Raw genomic sequence first — 23,904 nt, forward strand, 5'->3', positions numbered from 1 at the left:
ATTACGACCCACGCAGAGTTTCAATATTTCCCCCAGATGTCAAAACTTAACCAGCAACTGGCTTATAAAGCTAGCTAACTATCAACTGTAAGCTCAGCTGGCTAATTTAATTGCACTTTATATTTAATTCAGCTAATGTGTCGTCGTGTTTAGAAGTTGCATCATTTACAGCATTTAGCAACAACTCCCTAAAACCTAAAAAAAAACTAATATAGTGTGAGCTAGCCGACTAGCTTGAAATGTACAGTAGTTAACGTTACATCTGTATTTAGCCAAGCTAGCTAATGTTAGCCTCGTATGCTAACTAGCCGGGGTAGGCAGCAACAACAACCTCTTTCTTGGAACAGTTGACGCATGAAATGTGATTAAACTGCCGTGACAGCAAAACATGCAAATTACCCGTTCACTGTATGAATTTGACATCAATGTATGAAGCCGTCCGACCTCGAAGAACATCTGTAAAACAGTTGGGGAAGAAGAAAAAAAGCCGACTCCCGGGGTACACGAGCAGACCAGACGAATCGAGACCTGATCTGAATGTAACTGTTGTGATCAAGCGATCAAGGCAAGAGAGGTCACACGCAGAACAGTCGATTGAAACATTCTGTTCTCGTGATAAAATTATATTTTACTGAAGTAAAAGTAGCAAAACTACAGTGTAGAAATACTCTGTTGCGAGTAAAAATCATTAATCCAAAAATATTACTTGCCTTAAAAAAATATCTGACTACATTAATGTACACTACTACACTATTTAGTTAGCTTTTAGTTTACTTGAGTATTTCCATTTTATCCTACTTCATAATACGACTCCACTATATTTTGGAGGTAAATATTTTACTTCTTTACTGTACTTTTTACTCACTTAAGATAAGATAAAATAAGATAAGATAAGATAATCCTTTATTAGTCCCACAGTGGGGACATTTACAGGATTACAGCAGCATAGTGGACAGTGCAAACAAGAGGCACAATAAAAACAAGTATTATAAATAAGTAAATAAGTAATAAACAGTAAGGAATATTAAGTAAAAAAGTAAAAATCCACAATAACTCAAATATATCTAAAAATATTATATATACAGACCGAATAATTTCTTATTGCACGGTGTATAAAACATGTTACTGAAGATTCAGAATGTTGATACATATAATAAATATAAATCAACAGGTAAATTATAATAGATTATTGTGAATTAAGCTACCCAGCAGTTTTGATGCAAACACCTATGTACTTTTACTTATACTTGATTTTTGATGGCTTTATTTGTGAATATTTTCACTCTCTGGTTGCAAGATTATTCACTAAATGCAAAGAATTTAAAACACTCTCGGACCAGAACAAAATGATATGTTTAATAGGGGGAAAACCTGACATTGTCGTGGAACCAGGAAAGTATTTCTGGTCACAACCTGAAGGAAAACCAGCAAAACCTCATGCATGATGATCTCTGTAGTTCCATGTATTCATGACAAAAGTAAATACTCTTGATGACAAGTCTGAGCTGCGGGGATTTACAATGCAGAGGGAGGTTTCAAACAAACAAAAATAGGTGTTACAGTTACAGAAAATGAATTTCTCATATGCATTACTATTACAGTGGAGCAGTCGTTGGTAATGACATTCTTGTTCTTTGGCTCCCTCAAACAATGCTGTTACAAAATGTGTAAAAACACGAGGTATAAATAGATCTGATACAAATATAATACTGTGGGAGACAGTGTTTCTATAGAGAAGTACACAAGTGGTCTTGTCAATGTTCAGTTGATCTCCTTCGGAAAAACTAAAAAGTTAGTTTTTTTACCTGTAAATTTACATTCATGAACATGAAATTAACGGAATCAAAAGCTTAATAATATAGTTGAGAGTTCAAATGTGTGTTATCATTTAGGAAGCAAAAAGTACATGCTTCCAAAATAAAATCACGTTTTTTATCAATATCAGTGTTGACAGAAAAAAAGGAATATATGAGTGAAGAAGAAGAAGAAATTTCTTATCTATTTTCTTTATTTTGTATTTTATTTTTTACACTATACGTACAAGACATCCTCATCCACACTCCATGTCAGTTGATGGCGGTAATGCGCCAATTAATTGTTTGCCAACCGCCAATAAACCTCAAAAAATAAGAAGAAGAAGAAGAAGAAGAAGAAGAAGAAGAAGAAGAAGAAGAAGAAGAAGAAGAAGAACGAGCAGGCCGTTTGTTTGAGGCATGTCGTTTCTGATTGGTCCTTCGCTTCTCTTTACACGTCCATGATTGGCTCTCAGCTTCTACGACACGCCCCCTCCCAAGCGCTTGCGCATGCGTGGAAATGCGGCGGACTTTTTTATCTAGATTCAAAATGGAATTAGACAGCAAGCGTCTCAAGCGATGAATTTAGGGTTTTAATGTCACCATGAGCTTACTTTAACCAATTCAAAGTCGCCAACAAGGACATTTGTTTTCAAGGCAACATCCACCGCTGGCTGACGTTCAATAACGGTACGTTTATTTGTCGTTTTTTGTCCAAATGTTGAGAGTAACGTGTCAGTTAGTCTGTAGTTAACGTGTGAACGACAACATAAACAACTTTTTTTCGAGGTAGTCAGTATTAATCACAGACGCCCGCTCTTTTTTAGACATGTTATGTTTACAACTGCGATAAGTGTTGATCTGTTACCAACACATAGTCAAGTTACCGTTATGTATAACGTTGAGATTGCTAGAAACGTTAATGTGTTTGACTACCCAGCAAAACCAACTGTATTACCGTGACGTGTGTGTGTGTGTGTGTGTGTGTGTGTGTGTGTGTGTGTGTGTGTGTGTGTGTGTGTAGTGATGCTACCTCTGAGGACTATGGGCACTTTGAAGCCCTCCAAGCAGACTTCAGCTAACGTTACAGCATCCAAGATCAAAAGCAAGATCCTCAGTGAGTCTGTCCTTATTACACATTCACAAACCAATATCTCTGTAAACTGCACTACAAGCTTTCCTGAGGGAGGAGAACATGTTGTATTGATATTGTGATTTTTTTTTTTTTCTTCTCCCCCAGACACCTCCTCCTTCTTCAAGGTCTCTCTGAAGACCAACAACAAGGCCTTGGCTCTCGGTCTGCAGGCCCAGAAGGAGAGGAGCAGGCAGCTGGAGATGGAGGTCGTGCACCTCCAGAAACAAGTGGAGGCTCTGTGCTTCGAGCTGGCCGCCAAGAATTACAAGCAGAGGAAACTGGTTGGTTTGCCGTTACATCAGTCGACACCGAGGCCCGTTTTGCAGAACGTGCGCTGTTGGATTTGACGTTTGTTCATCTTGTTTGTGTTTCTGTCCCAGCTCCTCATCTTTAAATCTCTTCATAGCAACACTCTGCAGCACTTGGACGCGGCGGCTGACCTTTTCCTCGACAGCGTAAGGATGAAGAAGTAGTAATGACAACAAAGTTACACGCAATACTAGCACAGCATCGTCTTGATATGAATGTTTGACAGCATTTGCTGAAACATTGAAAGTTCTGTGACAAAATCTGAAATGTACGTTTGACCCAATTGAGACACGAGAACCACGACACGAGTCTAGTATTAGTCTGTGCAGCTTCAGTAGGAGACATTTCTAAACAGAAGTACGAGAGTGTAATTCTCTTCGTGTTGCTTGTGAGGACCGGCCCACTTAATACCTCCTGTATTAATGCATGTGTGTTGTTTTAAAAGGTAGAGCAGGGTGTCTTCACAGTTCACACTGGTTCTCCTGCCCCCAAGATCTCTATTCTGATACAAGGAACACATGTTGAGCTTTAATTCCCTTGTCAATGGTTCCACTACTGGTTCCACTATCTGATTTAAATTCACACACATTTACAAGATTGAACGATGACCGTTAATGTCAAACTATACTGAACATAATCTGTGATTGGGACTATTTATTACCAACAGGATCTTCGGAAACTATCTGAGGACAAAAAGTCCTCTTCTGGGGACGTCGACAAAGAACGTCTTGCAGTGGGAAGGTGAGCAAATACTGTATTCAGATTAATACTGAAACTTTTTATTATTTTTGTCAAACAGCTGTGAATGACATCTGCTATTTCTCCCCCCCCCTTCAACCCCCATTATTAGTCTCACTGATCAGTTACCTGCTCAGTTAGAAATAGCCGTGAATTTGTTACCAGAACCAGAAGTAGCAGCGGACTTGCCTGAAAACATCATCTCTGCAAATGTCTCCAGTGTCCAGAACAGACCCAGATTGTCCACTGATCCTCTCAATGGTAAGGAGCTTTAGAGTTACTTATAATTTAGCTTCCCTGAGATCCCTGGAAATATGTAATTTTGTTTATTGTCCACAACTTCTTTTTTCCACAGATAACACAGATGCTGAGAGAACACATTCAAGCCAGTTTGTTCAAGCTCCCCAGACAGGAACGTCCCGTCCGTCCAGCAGCCTAAGGGAGGAAGTAGAGAGGCTGTCAACGATCTTCTCTCAACCTGGGTTCGATATGAAGTCAGTCCACTGTCTTCAGAACGGACAAACCTCCTCAGCCGGGAGCCCGCGCAAAACACCCAAGCCGTCTCTTTCTGATCACGTCCCCCTTCCCAGTAGCTCAGGCAAGGAAACCGAACCGGAAGGCGGTAGGAAACAAGAGAAGACGGTGCTTCTGAACACCACGATGGAGATGGAGACGACGCTCAGCGACGCCGCCGAGATAGTCACCGTGGAAACCAAGGCCAAAAACACCGGCCACACCGGCAAGCTGAAAAGCAAGAAGAATAAGGAACAGGGCTGTGGGTCGAGTGGAGCTGAAAATCCACAGGTACAGAACCCTGCAGATGCTCCCACCGGCACTTTGTTACCGACAGGTGGTCGTGTGTTAGATGATGTCAGAGACCCAGAGGTCAGTGAGCTTCAGCCTACCAAAACACAGAGTAGGAGAGTTGCTCCCTCTCAAATTCCCAAATTCATGTCCGAAGCCGTCAAGCGTCAGAAGATGCCGAAGGACCAGTTAAAGTCTCGTGACCGTACCAAGTCAAACACAGGGTCCCAAGACATTGTCACGCCAGACCTGGACGATTATTTCACCGATCCTGAAATTAAATTCCCAAAACCAAGCAAAGGTGTAAAAGGACCACGAGGGAACGATTCTGCAGAAGAAGTGGGGTCCAAAGTCACATGCAGGAGGTCCCGGACTAAAGGCAGGAGGGCGTCTTTGGTCACCCGGAAAACTCTCACGCTATGGCATGAGAGTGAGTCAAGGGGGTCCAAATTGGACGAGGTCCACGATGAAGTGGAAGGACGCAAAGTCCAAGAACCGTCCAAAGAGTTCCCGTTCTGTGCGGACGAGGCCACCCATCCGGAGTTGGAACACGAGGGCAATAAACCGCAGCGCAAAATGAAGGCTAGTCCCGGGGGAGGCCAGAAATCTAGATGCAGAGGGACGTTTGTGGTCTCGGTGGTCAGGGATAGCGCCTCAGACTTGATGCCTTCTACAGGATCCTCCGTCTGTGAGGAACAGGAACCGTCAGCGGTCGGGGATGCAGGCGTCGCTCCGAAAGGTTCAGGATCAAACCCACACCGGCAGAGTTTGAGAGCCCCGGTCAGGGAAACACCGAGCCCCTGTAAGCGTCCTCGGCTGGCCGCTCTGGATTCAGGAGGCCCTCAAGAGGATTTGAGTATCGGCAATAACCACGACGCAGCGCCGCCGGATCAAGACCGCACCGAGGAAGCAGAGTTTCAGACGCCGAAAAGAGCCAGGAGAGAGGAAATGACTCGGACCTGTGAGAAGAAAGCCGCTCAGAGGGAGGAGAGCGTCGACCGTTCACACGACGGGAAGAAGAAGAAGAAAAGCAAGCGAAGCAACGTGCGATTCAAACCCGAGGATGAAGGATGGGACCGCGGCGATGCCTCGCCTCTCCGCGGCGCCGATGGGCCTGAAAGAAACAAAGAGCAGTCGGATGATTTCCAAGCGGTCGACTCGCATTCTGACAACGGTGAAAGGGGCGACATCTTTGAACATCTCTACGGGTCAAAGTCGAGGACGACTCAGAATCTAAAGCGATACAGAAAGACGTCCAAGCTGCAGACGACCGCAGAAAGCAGGAAGCAGAGGGAAACGTTTGTCGTCTACAGGGGGAAAAGTCAAGACGCGCGGACATCTAACGCGTCGCACAGACGGGCAGTGGACCTGCTGACGGACGAGACGCCACCGTGGCTGGACGTGGACGTGGACATGAACGTCAGCATGGCCGACACTGAGGCCGGCTCTTTGCTGGCTAGTCCCAGGAGGGAGACGTCGGGCAGAGCGCCGGTGATCGAGGAGTCTGCTGCCTCTCCAGGTGTGCTATTCACTGTGTCTTTTTTTTAAAATATGAAATGTCTACCTTGATAAGAAGCGAAGACGGTTTGTCTTCTGGTGTGAAAGTCATGTAGTTGTTGATCTGCAGCGGCCGCGTCATTAGACGGCAGTTATCTTGAGGGCTAAAATAGTCTTTAATTCATTAACGAATGCTGGCGAGGCAAACATGCTGCCAGTTCGACTCGGGTGATCTTGAGACCAAAACATCCAGCGTAGCACCAGGTGTGTCAGGAAGGAGTGGGCGGGGCTTATCGGCTGCCTCCAATCTGCATATAAAACCATAGTTCCTGTTGTTGGGGCTTTGTTAAATCCGTCTTTAAAAGACGACTTCATTCTGATTTTAATTGTGTTGCAGCAGGAAGAGTCTTATCGCTGATCAACCCCAGTCAAACCCCAGACAGTGAGAACAGAGGGAGGACCAGGAGACGAAAAGGTGTCGTCAGCTATAAAGAGCCGACCCTCAACAGGTGAGGACGTCTCGTCTGTGATCACAGCGTTGTTACAGTGCCTCCGCAAAGTGTTCACAGCGCTCCACTATTCCCACATTTTGTTTTGTTACAGCCTTATTCCAAAATGGTTTAAATTATTTTTTTTCCTCAAAATTCTACACGCAATACTCCATAATGATAACATGAAAAAAGTTTTTTTTTTTTTACATTTTTGCAAATCTATTAAAAATAAAAAAACGGGGAAAAAAATCACATGTACATAGCTATTCACAGCCTTTGCCGTGACGCTCAAAATTGATTGAACATCTCTGGAGAGATCTGAAAATGGGAGTGCACCGACGCTCCCCATCCCGCCTGATGGAGCTTGAGAGGTCCTGCAAAGGAGAGTGGGAGAAACTGCCCATAAATAGGTTGTGCCAAGCTTGTAGCATCATACTCAAAAAGACTTGAGGCTCTAATTGCTGCCAAAGGTGCTTCAACAAAGTACGAGCAAAAGCTGTGAATACCTATGTACATGTGATTTTTATTTTTATTTTTATTTTTTTAATAGATTTGCAAAAATTTCAAAAACTTTTTCTCACTTTATCATTATGGGGTATTGTGTGTAGAATTTTGAGGAAAAAAATGATTTTAATCCATTTTGGAATAAGGCTGTAACGTAACAAAGTGTGGAAAAGGTGAAGCGCTGTGAATACTACACTGTGGAGGCACTGTGTACCAGGAAACAGCAGTGAGTAATCAACTCTTATTTCTTTTCTTTTTTATTTCATTTTTTTGAAAACAGCAAAATGAGGCGTGGAGATAAATTCACCGACAGCGAGTTTCTGAGTTCTCCCGTGTTCAAGGATGGGAAGAAGAAGAACAAGAAGCAGAAGAAGATCATCAACCCAAAGCTGGAGAGATCCATCCTGGTGGATTTAATTGACTGATTATTCTTATTCTTATGATTTTAACCTGCTTTATTTTAACTTGTTGGTTTTCTTAGTGGAACACATTTTGTAGACTTGACTTAAACTAGTCTGTGACTACGGGGGGGGGGGGGGGGGTCATGAATTATTCACTCCAGGCGGTTCATCTGAGAAGTGTCTCTCATGCCTGGTGAGGGCTTGTGTTCAGAGAGGGTTCCACATTCAGAGCAGCATGACTGCAGCTCACCGCGGGTAAAGATTGTGTTCCATCATGTCGGCTCCTTTACGCTCCACCAGATCTCCCTGGTGAGTACCGACGCCTGTGTGTAACATTAGTTTTAAACATGCCACTGATTATTGTTGTCTGCACATTAAAAAAAGAAAAGAAAAAGCTATTTTCCCTTTGTGTTCAGTTTGTTGCACACAGCTGTGTTACTAGCTACAGACTGTGTTTGTTAAGGTGGACTGGACCTTGTTGGTCTCTCTCTAGGTGTCGGGTTCACTACTTCCTGACTACGCAGCAGTTGATTGAACCCCTTTATTTTTACATTAATGTTATGCATCACTTGTTTTTTTTCCACTTCACTCATTCACAGTCATCGTCGTGGTAATGAAGAGTATTCTGTATTTTAAGAAGGAGTTCAATATTTGGGTGTTTTTGACAGTACTTGAAAGGATTTCATTCAGAGAATGGAGGCGAGGCAGCTGAAGAGAGACGTCGAGGCGCTCATGTGAGTGGATGTTAGAAGCTTCGATGGTTGAAAAAGCACATTTTAAAATACCAACTGATTCTTTCTTTTAATCATAACAGAGGTGATTACATTGGGCAGAAACTCAGAGAGAAATCTTTTGATCCAAAGGGGAAGGGGACCTCCACGATGCTGGATGACCTGGTAAAAAAAACCACATTTAATATACTAACTAAATTCAGAGGCAGAGCTGTAAATATATCTCCTGTATACTAATCATTGCAACAGTTCCCTGAGGATTGCTCTGCATGCTGTTTGTTTCAGGCTCACTATGACCTGGCTATCCGTGTCGCCCTCTGGTGGTTGGACAAAGACGAGGGACGTGACGTGCTCGATGGAGACATCATGTAAGCTCTGCTTTGTGTTTTCATAGACTCCAGTTACACCAATGTAGAGCTGGAAGGAGTACTCTGACCTTAGTAAAAGTAGTAGTACCTGGGAGTAGAAATACTCAAAAGTCCTGCATTTCAAAGGTAAAGGGGCAAAAGTATTAACGTTGAAATACACTCAAAGTAGACGTTTATGAATATTCCTCTGAATATCAGGTGTGCTGGAACAAGTGGATTTGTCGTACTGTGTGGGAGACGAGTGGATTTTAAAAATGTATGATGTTCAGCAGCACCAGACGGGCTTATGTTGCTATGTTTAGACACGGGGCCTCATGGCCGGCCAAGTGGGACAAGGGGCCCCCTCCATCTCCTGGGGGCCCCCTAGAATGTAGAACTACTTGACTGGTTGCTAAATGAAGCGTTCCTCTCTCTCCCACAGCGGAGCGACGAGCAGCTCAGGAGGAGCTCGGTATCCTGACCGCTTGGAACGGGAGGCCATGATCCTGTCGTCCTTCGCCGGGATAATTATGGTGTGAGAAAGTGTCGCCGCTACACACACACAAAATGCGGCTTTTGTTAAAGGGACAGTGTGTAGGATCTGGTGACGACTGAATACCCCTCTGCTCACTCCTACTCGCCCAAGTAACGTGAGCCTCTTGAGTGCAAAACCGTGGGAGAAGTACGGTGGCCCTCAGGTAGCAGAAAAAACGTGAAAGGCTCTCTGCAGAGCCAGAGTTTGGTTTGTCCATTCAGGGCCACTGTAGAAACATGGCGGACTCCATGAAGAGTCCCTATATGAAGGACTCATTCTGAAACATATACTCAACGGTTCTTAGTTTCAGGTGATTATAATCTTGTGAAAACCTAGTTATGAATATAATTTTCCTTTTTCTCTTAATAGATTCCCAGAAATGCTTCACACTGGCCCTTTAAATCCTGGTGTCCCAGACGGGTTACATACCTTCAAATCAAAAAATAAAAAAAGTGTCCAGTTTGCTAGTTGCTAACCGTTGCAGCATTTCCCTGCTTCAGAGTAGCCTGCCAGTGGAGGAGATCTTGGCTCTGTACAGATGTAGACCAGCTGCTTCATACCCAAACCAATCCAAGGTGCCAGTATCCCGCCTGACGTGTCTCACTCAAAACAGACGCAGTATGCTTATTATCATATTGTGTTTCATAACTTCGGTGGTGTATGAATGTGATATATGTTTCAGGGCACAATCGTGTATCCCTTCACCCTGTCCTACCATCCGTTTGCAATGCTCGGCTCTTACAAGGCTGTTCACCACTCTAAGAAGCACAGTAAGTAAGTGTGTGTGTGTGTGTGTGTGGGTGTGGGTGTGGGGGGGGGGACAGACAAAGACATTAAGTCAATTATCTCAACAGAAATTGGGTTCGATGATAAAAGTCAATCAGATGATAAGTAAGGAAAGTTACACACACACACACACACACACACACACAGAGCTGAGGTCAATAATTCAAAAATCTGTCAAAGGTCAGAAGTTGAAGCGATGGCTGTCTGAGAGGATGAAGGCGAGCGCCCCGCCTGGACGAGTGTCGGTGAACTCTTCTTCGTCCTCTTCCTCCTCGTCTCGCTCCCTCCTCAGCGTGAGTCACTTATTCTGCACATCTGTCTTTTATCAGGGAAAAGGGAAACCTGAACGTGATCTGGACTGAATCTTGTGTGTTTGAAAGAGCTCTACTGCCCCCCTGTGGCCCTAAACAGACATGATTATCTAACCCCCCCCCCTCTCTCCTGTCTCTCTGTTAGGACAACAGTGATCATGAGAAGAGAGCTGAGCACTATGAAGGCTCACTGGAGTCTCTGCACTGAAGTCTCCTTCCTGCAGTGTGATTGTGTCCTCTCGATGGACTTTAAGTATTGTACAAAAGTGTTTGAGTAGAATAGTTTCTATTGTCTTTACTGTAAGAGTTCACTTGATACTGTCAGGCTGACGATCTCTAAGCGTCTTTACAGATTGATTAAAACGTTCAGTGTTTTGAGTCGCTTGATAGAGACGTTGTTTGTGATGATGACATTAAAGTGTTGGTGGTTGTGGCTGATAATCTGTTGTCCAGTGTAAGCTAATATATGCTAATAATACCCATTTACAGTGAGCAGGAAAAGAGGACACATCTGTCTGATCACGATGTCTTCATAATGTTGATATTTTTACAGAAATGACACAGAATACCTCACATTACAAACTGTTATGCCAATAACACTCGACTAAACTAATACATAACTACTTAACACATACTTTGCACACGTATTTTTCATTTTCTGCAACTTTATACGTCTCATTGTTTGAGAGACAAACATTCTACTTTTTATTTTGTTACTTTGCAGATGGAGAGTTTTAACCTAAAACAAAATATGATCAAATACGGCACATTTTTAAAAACGTTGTGATCATGATATTTCATAAACTTCTTCATAAGCTTCTTACTCTGAACCTCATAAATCTCCATATCTGCAAACATGTATTTTTTTTGGGGGGGGGGGGTGTTACTCCAGCTTGTACAGGTACTTCCTGTTTACATATTTGATTGCTCTTGATTGGACAACGACACAGACGTCTCTTAGTAAAGGATTAACACATCACTGAAGTCTTTACCAGCCGAGAGACGTTTTTTAAGATTTCGTGCCGCATCCTGATTTAGAAAATCACTAGTTTGAAACTAGTTAGTAGTTACTAAGATGTTAAGAAGATCATTTAAATGTATACCTAGCTGGTGCAACCCATCCACATGATTCATAATGAATAAATAACATTACAGCTCGACTATTTCCCTGTTTCTAACACGCAGATATTCACGTTTTCTATCAAGCTTTAAGATGTTCAGCTCCCACACTTTCATATTCCAACAAAGGCCGTGTTGTTTTGTGATGACCTCTGACATTCTGCATGGAAAGATTAATCCACTTGATGACGGATTAGCGGATTAAACGTCCCCCCCCCATGCCGATATCAATAAAGAGGGAACAGTGGGTCAGTAATTTGCCTGGTAGGACTTTTGCATTGATGATTCAGGGATTTTCTGCTCTATGCCCAGGATCCAGACCGCTGGCAGCGATGCCCGCGCGTCAAATCCCCGCTCAATGAAAGAACAGCTCAAGTGGGATCTGCTAACCCTTTGATTGAGGTTTATATAGCGGGGCTCTGGGGCTGCTTTGTGAGACCAACATTTCCCGCAGGTGACCGGCTCCAGCGCTCTTTGCAGGATGAGTAGTAAGGTAAGTCTCCGGTCTGTAATGACGCTCATAAACCTGGTGGCCGATGATGCTCAGACTTGTCATTTTAACCAGTGCAGTGCAGGACATACTGGAGATGAATGCAAACCTCTTAACAGTCAAATTTCATTGTCTGTTTTACAATGAAATGGTTCAATTAGAGAGGAAGGCTTGACATTAACTCACCCACACTTAAAAGTGTCTTTGACTTCTTTTACTGGCTTTATGTTGAGGAAAATCTGCACGATGGGACAGGATGCAACAACCACACATTCAGAATAAAATGTTCCTTATCGGCATAACCATAAACCTTGCAGGCTGTGCAAAGCTTGCACTGTAAATATATAAGATGTCATGCGTGTCGGTGTTTGAGGACTGACTGATCGCTCTGCTTTCTCTCCTGGACTCAGATCACATTTTATGAGGACAGAAACTTCCAGGGCCGCTCCCATGAGTGCGACACCGACTGCCCTGACATGCACCCCCACTTCAGCCGCTGCAACTCCATCAAGGTGGAGAGCGGCTGCTGGGTTCTGTACGAGAAGCCCAACTACACCGGCTACCAGTACGTCCTGACCAGAGGAGAGTACCCGGACTACCAGCGCTGGATGGGCTACAACGACACCATCCGCTCCTGCCGTACTTTCTCCTATGTGAGTAAAAGCTTCTGCTTCTCATGTTCTGTCTCTGTGAAGACCTGATGGACCACGATGAAGGGGAAGGAATGCTCCTCGGTGCTGTTTTGTAAGAGCTCTCCATACAGTGTTAAAGTTAATTAAAGAAATATGATTTAGATGTGTTTTATTAGGATACGTGAAAAGAATGTTTTGTGTCTGAGAAGCAACTTCTTTTATGTTATTTGTTTGTTTTGAAGTCCCTAAATCGGTTTTATTTTATTTTGTGTCTGCATAAGGTAAAGACAAATACAGTTATAGTTTAAAACAAATCATATTTTATCCTCCCAACAACCATAAACTTCCACAAGATACTAAACTAGATGGAATTAATGGAGATAAATGGTGTCTCCATTTCATTTGCAGAATAAAATAAAACACATTTTGGAAAGAAATTGGGAAAAATATGATTCATGATTAGGTGTTGTGCAAGCCTCAAATTAAAAATGTAAATGTTAATCTCAGGCAGAAGAATGAAGGATGATCATTCGTAGATTCAGGACTGAACACCACGTCTCAGACACACATGGAGGGCTCCGTGCGACTGATGCACTTCCTGTTCTAACGCTGCACTCCACTGTGTTCCTCCAGACCAGCGAGGGCCCCTACCGCATGCGCATCTACGAGCGCCCCAACTTCCAGGGTCAGATGATGGAGTTCAGCGACGACTGCGAGTCGGTGCAGGATCAGTTCCGCAGCCGCGACATCTACTCCTGCAACGTCATGGAGGGCTACTGGACCTTCTACGAGCACCCCAACTACCGCGGCCGGCAGTACTTCATGAGGCCCGGAGAGTACCGCAAGTTCAGCGACTGGGGGGCCACCTGCGCCACCACCGGGTCCTTCCGCAGGGTCACAGAGTTTTAACCTGGAATCTCACTCGATGCTACACTGATTTTATTTGCATTTCAATTCCACCTTAAAAGACACCTGTTCCCTCCTCTAAAACACATTGATTTATGGTAAAGTTAATAAAATATGTGGTACAATAATGGAGTGGGAAAGAGATTGACCCGGCGTGTCAACAGGAAATCATTACAAGAAACTTAATAAATGAATCGATTGAATCTATTTTCTCTGTGCTTGTGAATACATGTTTTGGTATTGACTGATTTAACTCATGAAGAAGCCATTTTGGGGCAGAAACATCAAAACGCACACAAACATCTTCGGTGCAGTATTAATATAACTATTATTATGTTGTTACTATTGTCTGTCTCCCACGCTGACCTATGTGTGAACACAAGCACCACGTCACCACACGCCATTTAAAATAACAAAAAGGAGGCGGTGATGCACCGATACCGACATCCTGCCGATACCGACTCAAACGGCTGGATCGGTTATCGGTGACGATCTACTTAATTAACTACTGTGTTTACGTCTGATTACATATTTGAACATGTCAGCTGTTTGGAGGAATTTCACACTTGCTGGTGAATTTTTTATATATATTTGATTTTATTTGTTTCTTTTAAAATAAGCTTTGCTTAATTATGAGATTCACATTGTGGGACATTGAAATAATTTAGGTATTTTCTTGTGTTTCGCTCTAAAAGTCACGTTCCTACAGCCTGAATGACAGAAAGCATCAATAGAGATAATGGAGCTACTATTCCCTCCATCCATCCGTTACAGTCCACAGTACAGATCATATTAATAAAACACTGTTTATGGTTATTTACTCTAATATCTATCTCCCCATGTTTACATATATTTTTTGGGGGTTTCTTATAAACTGCATGAATCCATGAATCCATCCCATTTCAAACAGACAGAAGACGGGTGAAAGAGCTCGCCATTGTTCCAGCTTCTGTCCACGCTGTGGCTCTTGCTAGAAGCTGCACAGTGTCCGTTAACCCGAACAAGAGGACGTGACAAACAGGAGTAGGGAAGACTCCTGTAGGGTCTCTGCTGACACCAGGCCCATCATTTGAATAACAACACACACACACACACACACACACACACAGCTGCTCTCACGGGGCAACACATATAAAGATGGGCTCTACCTTTGGTGGTCAAAAAACAAACAAACACACACACACACAGGAAGCAGTTTGAGCAACAGCAGCAGCCATCATGGGAAAGGTTTGTGTTCACTTTACAAATGTCCAACAACTGCTCCTCAGGGAGTCGTAGAGATTGAACAAAAATGATTTAATCTGCTCCGTCAGATCATCTTCTACGAGGACAGGAACTTCGGAGGCCAGCACTACGAGTGCACGGGCGACTGCGCCGACCTGCACTCCATGTTCGACCGCTGCCGCTCCATCCGGGTGGAGAGCGGCATGTTCATGATCTACGACCGCCCCGGCTTCATGGGGACCCAGTACTTCATGAAGAGGGGGGAGTACTCCGACTACATGGGCATGACGGCCATGAATGACTGCGTCAGGTCCTGCCGCATGATCCCCATGGTGAGGCCTTTCTGTTAAATGATGCAGAAACACACAACATATGTATGTAGCAAGGACTGCTCGTTCAACTTTTCATTTATAACTGAATCTACGTGGCAAAAGAAGGGGTATTATATAGAATGGTAAAAACCCTTCTAATCCCATCTCTAGCCTCAGTTGGCAGTTGATTTATTAAAATTTAAATCCTCAAATTAAAAATATTTAGCTTAAAGGAAAAAGTTTGACATTTAGAAATACGCTCATCAGCTTTCTAGTCGATAGAGGAGATTTAAATATCACTCTCATGTCTGTATGGTAAATATGAAGCTACCGCGAGCAGCCTAGTAGCTTAGCCTAGCTTAGCATAAAGACTGGAAACAGTAGGAAACCGCTAGCCTGGCTCTGTACAAAGCTAACGAAAGCTTTTTGATTATTAGCACATATTATTGAACATTTTCTGAAGTGTGTCACGGTGACTAGCGACGACTCCAAATAGTTCACAGCTGCTTGTAGGCAGATTGTGTTACATAGCCAGGCTAGCTTTTATGCTAAGCTAAGCTAACTAGCTACGTGTGGTATTCTAAGTCTTACTGTACATATGTGTGGTATCCGTCTTCTCATCTAACTCCCGACAAAGCAAATAAGTGCATTTCCTAAAATGTCGAACTAGTATACTTACAGTATATACTCAAAAAACAACAACTATAAACATTGTTTGCTTTTAATGAAGCATAAATGTCTTTGACATTTAGATGTATAATTCTGAGTCCTGTTTGTAAAGTAGGAACACTTGATTTTTGTTGACCCTCTGCAGCACAGCGGCGGCTACAAGATGAGGCTGTACGAGCATTTCGACATGGGTGGCGAGATGATGGAGCTGACCGACAACTGCCCCAACCTCATGGACCGCTTCCGCATGTCCAACTTCAACTCCTGCAACGTGATGGACGGCCACTGGCTCATGTACGAGCAGGCGAACTACAGGGGGCGCCACTACTACCTGAGGCCCGGCCAGTACAAGAGCTTCAACGAGTGGAGCGGCAGCAACTCCAAGATCGGCTCCGTCAGGCGGCTCATGGATCTCTAAAAGACAGCAGAACGGTCCTCGTGAAGTGTCTCCTGTTTGCCTTGTCTCACACGCTGAATAAAATGGCGTCAGCGCTCACTTGTATTCAGTTTTGTTCTTGCTCTCTGCGTTTGGAGGGCATGTTTTCTCATGAGGATGTGACGGGGTCGTGGCCTGACGTCCTGACTCTCATCAGAGGCCTGAATAAAATCCTGCAAGTGTTGACACTTATAACACGGAGAGTCGAGCGTTATCTGTTGTAGAGTCTGCCCTATCAGTTACAATACTGAAACCTGTCCTAGGCAATCTCACCACAAGGTCCATTTAGTTAGACCGTTTCACATGGTCTTCATCAGCACACAGAGTTAGCCCGGTTGTTGTGGAAGGTCTATTTTCCTCTAACAACTGGGAAACTTCCACCCGCTGATGACGACCATGTGACATGATCGAAAGCTCCAGAATATCTCCTAAATGCACCTTGTGGTGAGACTGTTCTCTCTACCTCTATATTTAGTTTACCGTGTGTGTGTGTGTGTGTGTGTGTGTGTGTGTGTGTGTGTGTGTGTGTGTGTGTGTGTGTATATTTATCCGGAAATAAATGGACCTGTCCACCAGAGGGCAGTGGTGGAGAGTTGAAACGTTAAACGACACAAGATCAAACTAACATGCTGTCGACATAAAAGAGACACACATTCTCTAATGAAACTAATACCATCATTTTCAAACATCTTACAAATGAATATGATTGGTATGTTTGCTGTTTAAGACTAAATATATAGGAGATTTGAATAATATTGTTATCTGAGAATATTACATTTTGCAACATATTACTCTAAAACCTAAAACAAACAAAATATATTAACACTGTGAGGTAAGTCTAACCTTTGGAAATAGTTCTGATAATAAAGTTGCAAAAATGTTTAAAAAAAGCTAATCAGGAAACGAAGGTCTCTGCTTAAAGCTAAAGAAAAATTAAAAACAATTCCACATCAAGAACTCTACTGGTGTCAGAAATCATCCGACCATGAGCAGCTTTGATGAAAGCATCAAGAAAATAAAAGACCGTCTAACTTTAGCGGCGGTACAAAAACAAAGCACCCATTCAGTGACGACAAAGAGTTCAGATCGACCCCAAACGACCTGTCAGCTCTCACCTGTACCAAACCTGTCCTCAAACGTCTCATCAGGGTGACGCTGCGGCACAAAACGCCAAAGTTTCCTGTCTATTACAATATGAATGGCACCTGCAGAGTCTGCATTTCACATGCACTATATATGGGACAGGTGGGAGTCTTCAGAGAGCTGGATGGAGCACACGGGACAAGGCACATTCATGGCGGGCCAACGGGCCTACATGGGGAAGGTAAACATCACAACTCCCAGGAGGGCGGGGAAGGGGACGACAGAACACCGTTAGTGTTGATGTGGTGATGGGAAGTGCTTTTATTGTGAAGTAAACAAAGGCTAGCAGGCTTTTCTTTTGAATTATTGAGCTTTACTGTTTGTTTGTTTTAATTAAAAGAGAAGAAAGTGGATTAAAAACATGAATATACCCAGAAACATTGTCAATTACTGACAAAAATGTACAGCATATTTCCTTGTCTTTGCAGCGTGATCAATGAAAAAATATATTAAACAAATCAATTTCTAAACAAAAGCCATTTTAATTTCCGTGTCTAGATTATCTTCTATGAGGACAAGAACTTCTCCGGGCGGTTTGTTGAGTGCAGCAATGACTCTGCGGACCTGGCGTGCCTCCTCAAACACTGCAACTCCATCAGGGTGGAGAGCGGCTGCTTCATGATCTATGAAAAGTCCAACTATGATGGGAACCAGTACTGCCTGAGGAGGGGAGAGTACCCCGACTGTCATCACTGGATGGGCGCCAACGACTCTGTCTGCTCCTGTCGCCTCATCCACATGGTGAGCTCCTGTTTCTGGGAACTTGTATACAGAAAAAAAAAAAAAGCCAATGCTGAAGTGTGTTAAAGCTGCATTCTCTCTAGTGTCCAGCAGGGGGCGACTCCTCTGGTTGTATAGAAGTCTAGTCTAAAATGACTCTACTTCTCTCTTGATTTATTCCCTCAGTAAACATTGTAAACATGAGTTTATGGTCTCAATCTCTAGTTTACAGTCTTCTTCAATACAGCATGATGTTCATTTAGTACATTATGCTCCATTTAGAGTCAAACAGACCATAAAGCAGGGGATGATTTAGGGGCAGGGCTAACAAGTGATTGACAGGTCTCCACCAGGTCTAAATGCTGAACTCGAGGCTACGTCCACTTCTTTTATACGGTCGATGGTCAAAACCTCAAATGGTGGGAAAATAAATGTCATTTATGTTTGTATTATCGTAATGACTTTACACAGACGTGATGTTGTTTCGTCATAGAGTGCCGCAGGGATGACTTTTATTTTTAGTTAGATAAAGGAAAAGAAAATCAACCTCTGGGGACCGTGAACACGATTAATAGTCGTTCAACTACTTCCGTCTGGATCAACCAGCCCACATTCAAAACAGTATAGCATCAACTTTTTTAAAAATCTTATAAATCTGGCTATATAGCCTAAGATTATTTATTAGACTTTTCATTGTGTAGAGTCATACAACATTAGATTATTATTGCTAATGTGTGTATTGTAAAGGTCTTTATACATATTCATATATTACTAAACTATTGACAAACATTTTTCTTTATATAAAAAGCTACATTGTAAATAGTAAAGTATATTGTTTCTGAGCGCTTCACTCAACAATTCCTCTCCCTCATTTGAAACCAGGAACCGTCGTTCAGCATGCGCCTGTATGCGCGGCTCGAGTTCGGAGGTCAGATGATGGACCTGGCGGACGACTGTCCCAGCGTCATGGACCGCTTCCACGTGAACGACATCTTCTCCTGCAACGTGACCGACGGCAACTGGCTCTTCTATGAGCACCCGGACTACCGGGGCAGGATGTACCTGCTAAGGCCCGGGGATTACAAGAGGTTCAGCGAGTGGGGCGGCAGGAGCGCCAGGGTCGGCTCCATCAGACGCATCCTGGACTATTGATCTGGTTTTTTTTTTCTGGAGGATCCCAGAGCTGCGTGGAGGTGCTCAGATAATGACCTACAAGACTCTATAGAAAGTACAAAACACTGCACTGATTCCCTGATATTAGGATGAGACTCCCTGCAAAGCGCTCACCATAGTCCATTCAGTTGTGAGCAGGACTGCAGACATTTAAAAAAGTTGTGAATACTGATTAAGAGATGTTTGTACATCCTTCATATTCACTTGCATTTATTGTACCTCGGATATTATATTATAACGCGTGTCTGTTCCAGATGAAATCATTTGTTGATAGATTGTACGGATTATCGTGCGTCAGCCTCAATAAATATCAATTCAATCTTGCTGACGCCGTGCGGTCTCTCAGTCTATTGTACAGTGGCCTTTTTCTGGGTGGGGGTGGGGGGTGGGGGGGGTAAATTGTGATGAACATGGAGGAAAGAACAATTACTCATCACACACACCAAGGGTCATCTATACATAAACAAATTTTTCCCATCACCCCCTCCCCCTCTGATCCATCATCACTGTGAGGGATGCATTTGAATGACAATACTTTGTGCTGTGCAATCACACAGACGCCCTTTCTTTCTTTCTTTTTTTTTTTTTATAAAGCACAGTGGCTTGGCTCAGAGACAGCATTGACCGCTGATACAGTCTGATGCCAACATGGGAAAGGTAAAAGAAAATGACTTTCCTCCGCACACCTGTGTTTTACTCGATAATTCTTTTGCGTTTTCGTCCACAGCTCTGTGTTGAATTTTGTACCCGTGTGTGTAATGCGACGATTGCTTTTTTGCAGATCATATTTTACGAGGACAGAAACTTCCAGGGGCGCTCTCACGAGTGCAGCAGCGACAGCGCCGACCTCCACTCCTACTTCAACAGATGCAACTCCATCAGGGTCGAGAGCGGCTGCTTCATGATCTACGAGAGGCCCAACTACATGGGCAACCAGTACTACCTGAGGAGAGGAGAGTATTCCGACAACCAGCGCATGATCGGCATGAACGACTGTGTCCGATCCTGCCGTATGATCCCCCAGGTAGGCCAGAAGGACTTTGCTTGAGATTTTGTTTGAAGATTTTGCGAAAAATAACCCTTATGGACCAATTTTACTTTGGTTCTTTTGATGTTAAAAGCTGGTTTTCAGTCGGTAGTGAAGTATCTGAGTAGTGAGACACTTGAAAGCTCCTAAAATAAAGCAGTGAGATATATTGTTGTGCTGCACAGAGTAACAGAGTTTTTTTTCTGTTAGCACCGAGGCTCCTACAGGATGAGGCTTTACGAGCGCTCCGACATGTCCGGCCAGATGCACGAGGTGGTGGACGACTGCCCAAATGTCCAGGACCGCCTCAGCATGTCCGACTTCAACTCCTGCAACGTGATGGACGGCCACTGGCTGCTGTACGACCAGCCCAACTACAAGGGCAAGGCGTACTACCTGAGGCCCGGGGAGTACAGGAGATACAGCGACTGGGGGGGCGTCAGCCCGAGGGTCGGATCCCTCAGAAGAATCACTGATTTGAACTGAAGTCCAGCTTCAATTCAATGCATCTTTCCCTGAGTTTAACTGTCTGTTTGCACAATAAACTGCTTCATTGAACATTCACGTTTTTTTTATCTGTGTATCTGCCAGTTCTCATAATCTTAATAGATTAATTTCTACAAAGCTTTATTAACATTTTGTGAAATGTGTGAATGCAGAGTTCTTCTTTCAGTCGATCGATACAAAAGAGACAAAAAACTACTGTCTGGCTAAACTATTTATCCAACATAGCTCCCAGTTAGCTTCTACGCTGTAGTTTAATCTCCTCTATGCTTAGGCTAAAATACCAAACAATGCATGAGTGGACCTCTCCCACTCTGTGCCCCCCACCGATGGGATTAGCTGGTCCCTACCCTGGCAGCATTTATCTATATGATTAGTGTTAGACACAAAACGGCATAGGAAGAGTAGCAGTACAGAGCGAGACAGGAAACTGACGTGACCATGTGAGCTGAATGTCACAACAGCAACGAGATAAATAGTAAAAGATCAGGTTGGATCTGGTAAAGCAGGAAACACAGCATGAAAACAATATTAAAAAAATACCTCATATAGTTTTACCAAAACTGAAATAAAAATAAATTGACTTTTAGGATGAATGTCAAATAACAACATGTACCAGATATTTAATATGTATTTTATAAATACACCAATACATTATGAGAATCATACATATTCACTCAAAGTTAAGAAATAGAAACAGAAATGTAACAAGACAAAAATAGTTTCTTTGAAAAACATTAATTCCCACAAAATGTACTTTCTGCGTACCAGAGATACACATTTATGTGTTTTGCTGAAAGTATCTCTCACTTTATACAACAAAATAATATTAAATGTTGATATCAAACATCAGTGACAAATTTGATAACATTTAAACATACATTTTAAGATTTTCATAACTAATGCTACACTACAGGTGTATGTTTATATATGAAAGCTACTTATCGTCTGTAGTCATTAGTTAATTAAATGTTTATTATTCTTTTGACACGGATAATCCGCAGTTACCAAATTGTGAAGTCTAAAAATATATTCCGCATAGTTGTTCATCACCAAATAATTACCATGACAGAAAATCTTCCGTGATAGATGTATATGAATCATTATACATAGTTAAACAAACAATAAACACAACCTATGGAGAACACAAATGCCATTAAATAAAATAAAAGTCACTAATTGCTAAATCTGGAACAAAAATTAAGACCCACGTACTCATTTTACAGCGTGATATTTTAACATTAAAGGGGGTGTCTTCAAAAAAGCCAAACACGGCTGTGATACATGAAGGGAATTGTAGTCCATTAAAACAAAACTGTCAGCTAACAGAAGAAACAGGCTGTGCTACACCTGAATCTGGGGGTAAATGTGGTATTTGTACATGAGGTAAAAGATAAGTTTATAGTACATTATAACAATGAACAAACAAAGACAATCTTTACGTCCACTTCCAGCTGCATACCGACCAACAACATGGTGTACACTTACTTATTAGCATACAGCGGGGCTGCTCAGGTAGAGCGTTAGGGAGAGTGAATACCTTCCTGCTCTGTTATGCAACATATTTAATGCGAAAGGGCTGTTCCATATTGTTCTGCAGCCATTGTCCACTGGACGTGTGGATACCATACTAGTCTTTTCCTTTGTCCGTGCATGTCAAAAACACCAAACCCGTTAATTATTTATCTTTTTTTTTTTTTTTTTCAAATACAAATCCATATTTCTGACCCAACGTTGTGCTCCAACAAAAAGGTAAACATGTGCCAGTAGCCTTCATTTATAACTCTGACAGAATTTGAATAACAATACTTTGTTTGTCAAGAGGTAGTATAAAAAGCCCTGAAAACATGGGGAATCTCTCCAACGGAGACCATGGGCAAGGTAAGTTCTGTTTTCCCCTCTCTGCTCACATTTGGTGTAAGTCACCACAGAGCTTTTTACTCTCAGTATGTTTAACGTTGAGGCGAATTCACATCGTCTTTTTCCCCGAACCGTGTCATTCCCACTGCAGCTTTTTTTTTAAATGTATTAATCCTCCCACAGATTATCTTTTACGAGGACAAGAACTTCCAGGGTCGGAGCTATGAGTGCAGCAACGACTGCACGGACCTTCACTCGTACTTCAACCGCTGCAACTCCATCAGGGTGGAGAGCGGCTGCTTCATGATCTATGAGCGACCCAACTTCATGGGCCACCAGTACTTCATGAGGAGGGGAGAGTACCCCGACTACCAGAGGTGGATGGGCTTCAGCAGCTGTATCCGCTCGTGCAGGATGATTCCACAGGTAGGAAGATGTTTTTCAGCATTGCTTTAAAGTCTGTGATTATTTAAAAAGTCAGGATGGCTTAGCAAAGAGTTCTTACCATCTGAACATACGTTTGTGTGTGTTCACACTTGTTAAGCTTGATTAGTCGTAAGACTTTGCTTTGGCCCCACAGTATCGAGGCTCCTACAGATTGCGCATCTACGAGAAGCCCGACTTCAGCGGTCACATGATGGAGTTCATGGATGACTGTCCCTGTGTGTCCGACCGTTTCCATCACCGCCACGTCTACTCCAGTAATGTTATGAACGGCTTCTGGATCTTCTACGAGTACCCCAACTACCGAGGCAGACAGTACTTCCTGAGAACCGGGGAGTACAGGAGGTACCGCGACTGGTGTGCCACCTGCGCCATCGTCGGCTCCTTCAGGAGGGTCACCGAATTTTAGCCATTGAGCGAAACCTTGCTGTAAATATCAAACACTTTGTTGATTAAAGATGTTGAATTTTTAATCTCCCTTGTGAATGTGTTTTCATTGATTTGTCAAAGTGTAACAGAGCTTCACGAAGACGATAAGAGGGCTGCCTGTGTAGTTTGCAGATGCTGTACTTACTTTGTTATTACTGTGAACAAGAGGGCACTCCTACTCTTTTCTTTTATTGTGTTTACTCCTCAACTATAACGAGAGGAGTGAGCTGTCATAACTGTACTGCGGCCGGTCCAAAGCAAATAAACTACCCATCAAAGTGGACAACACTTGTTAAATCTTTTTTTTCTGAGACATTTTTTTAAAACTCACTTATGTTCACTGTTGTACTCCGTAGAATATTAATTATAAATCATATCATAATAATATATTCTATTACAAATCCTTACGTAATTAGCATACATTGCAGTACCCCA

The 23,904-nt window shown here is 42.9% G+C and overlaps 7 protein-coding genes across 16 annotated transcripts in view; 6 read left to right on the forward strand and 1 right to left on the reverse strand.

Annotated features, from left to right (window-relative positions):
- Positions 1-492, reverse strand: part of pikfyve (phosphoinositide kinase, FYVE finger containing) — a 23,390-nt gene extending 22,898 nt beyond the window's left edge. For all 9 annotated transcript variants that reach the window (XM_068734102.1, XM_068734108.1, XM_068734107.1 and 6 more), the window contains exon 1: positions 400-492. The gene's annotated coding sequence lies outside the window, so the exon portion shown is untranslated. The remainder of the gene's footprint in view (positions 1-399) is intronic.
- A 1,868-nt stretch (positions 493-2,360) lies between these two features.
- Positions 2,361-7,763, forward strand: sgo2 (shugoshin 2). 2 transcript variants are annotated; one of them, XM_068734146.1, is made up of 9 exons: positions 2,361-2,483; positions 2,818-2,910; positions 3,034-3,209; positions 3,309-3,383; positions 3,905-3,978; positions 4,088-4,236; positions 4,331-6,298; positions 6,674-6,785; positions 7,552-7,763. In XM_068734146.1, the coding sequence occupies exons 2-9, from the start codon at positions 2,820-2,822 to the stop codon at positions 7,694-7,696; spliced, it is 2,790 nt and encodes a 929-aa protein (XP_068590247.1). In that variant the 5' UTR covers positions 2,361-2,483; positions 2,818-2,819; the 3' UTR covers positions 7,697-7,763. The 2 variants fall into 2 exon arrangements, with proteins under 2 accessions (XP_068590247.1, XP_068590248.1); XM_068734147.1 differs by having other exon boundaries at positions 6,677-6,785.
- A 559-nt stretch (positions 7,764-8,322) lies between these two features.
- Positions 8,323-10,590, forward strand: LOC137890121 (uncharacterized protein C2orf80). The gene is made up of 8 exons (XM_068734229.1): positions 8,323-8,406; positions 8,487-8,568; positions 8,689-8,771; positions 9,193-9,283; positions 9,786-9,860; positions 9,968-10,055; positions 10,252-10,364; positions 10,528-10,590. Exons 1-8 carry the CDS (start codon positions 8,366-8,368, stop codon positions 10,588-10,590), a joined length of 636 nt encoding a protein of 211 aa, XP_068590330.1. The 5' UTR covers positions 8,323-8,365.
- A 1,318-nt stretch (positions 10,591-11,908) lies between these two features.
- On the forward strand, positions 11,909-16,151 carry LOC137890033 (uncharacterized). Its single transcript, XM_068734120.1, has 5 exons — positions 11,909-11,994; positions 12,402-12,594; positions 13,198-13,525; positions 14,830-15,085; positions 15,879-16,151. Exons 1-5 carry the CDS (start codon positions 11,983-11,985, stop codon positions 16,149-16,151), a joined length of 1,062 nt encoding a protein of 353 aa, XP_068590221.1. The 5' UTR covers positions 11,909-11,982.
- A 1,216-nt stretch (positions 16,152-17,367) lies between these two features.
- Positions 17,368-19,184, forward strand: LOC137890045 (gamma-crystallin S-1-like). Its single transcript, XM_068734138.1, has 3 exons — positions 17,368-17,493; positions 17,811-18,053; positions 18,915-19,184. The coding sequence occupies exons 1-3, from the start codon at positions 17,368-17,370 to the stop codon at positions 19,182-19,184; spliced, it is 639 nt and encodes a 212-aa protein (XP_068590239.1).
- Positions 19,185-19,853: 669 nt separating this feature from the next.
- LOC137890046 (gamma-crystallin M2-like) lies at positions 19,854-20,718 on the forward strand. Its single transcript, XM_068734139.1, has 3 exons — positions 19,854-19,862; positions 19,987-20,229; positions 20,443-20,718. The coding sequence occupies exons 1-3, from the start codon at positions 19,854-19,856 to the stop codon at positions 20,716-20,718; spliced, it is 528 nt and encodes a 175-aa protein (XP_068590240.1).
- A 1,851-nt stretch (positions 20,719-22,569) lies between these two features.
- Positions 22,570-23,449, forward strand: si:dkey-57a22.15 (uncharacterized protein LOC795575 homolog; the record flags this gene model as incomplete). The annotated part of the gene is made up of 3 exons (XM_068734121.1): positions 22,570-22,617; positions 22,780-23,022; positions 23,177-23,449. Coding segments are annotated over 3 exons (564 nt in total), but the record flags the coding sequence as incomplete, so codon positions are not given.
- Positions 23,450-23,904: the final 455 nt, after the last annotated feature.

The sequence above is a fragment of the Cebidichthys violaceus genome, unplaced genomic scaffold (genome assembly GCF_023349555.1).
Source record: "Cebidichthys violaceus isolate CVI_PGR_0920_01 unplaced genomic scaffold, fCebVio1.0.p SCAF_61, whole genome shotgun sequence".
Lineage (NCBI taxonomy): Eukaryota > Metazoa > Chordata > Actinopteri > Perciformes > Stichaeidae > Cebidichthys > Cebidichthys violaceus.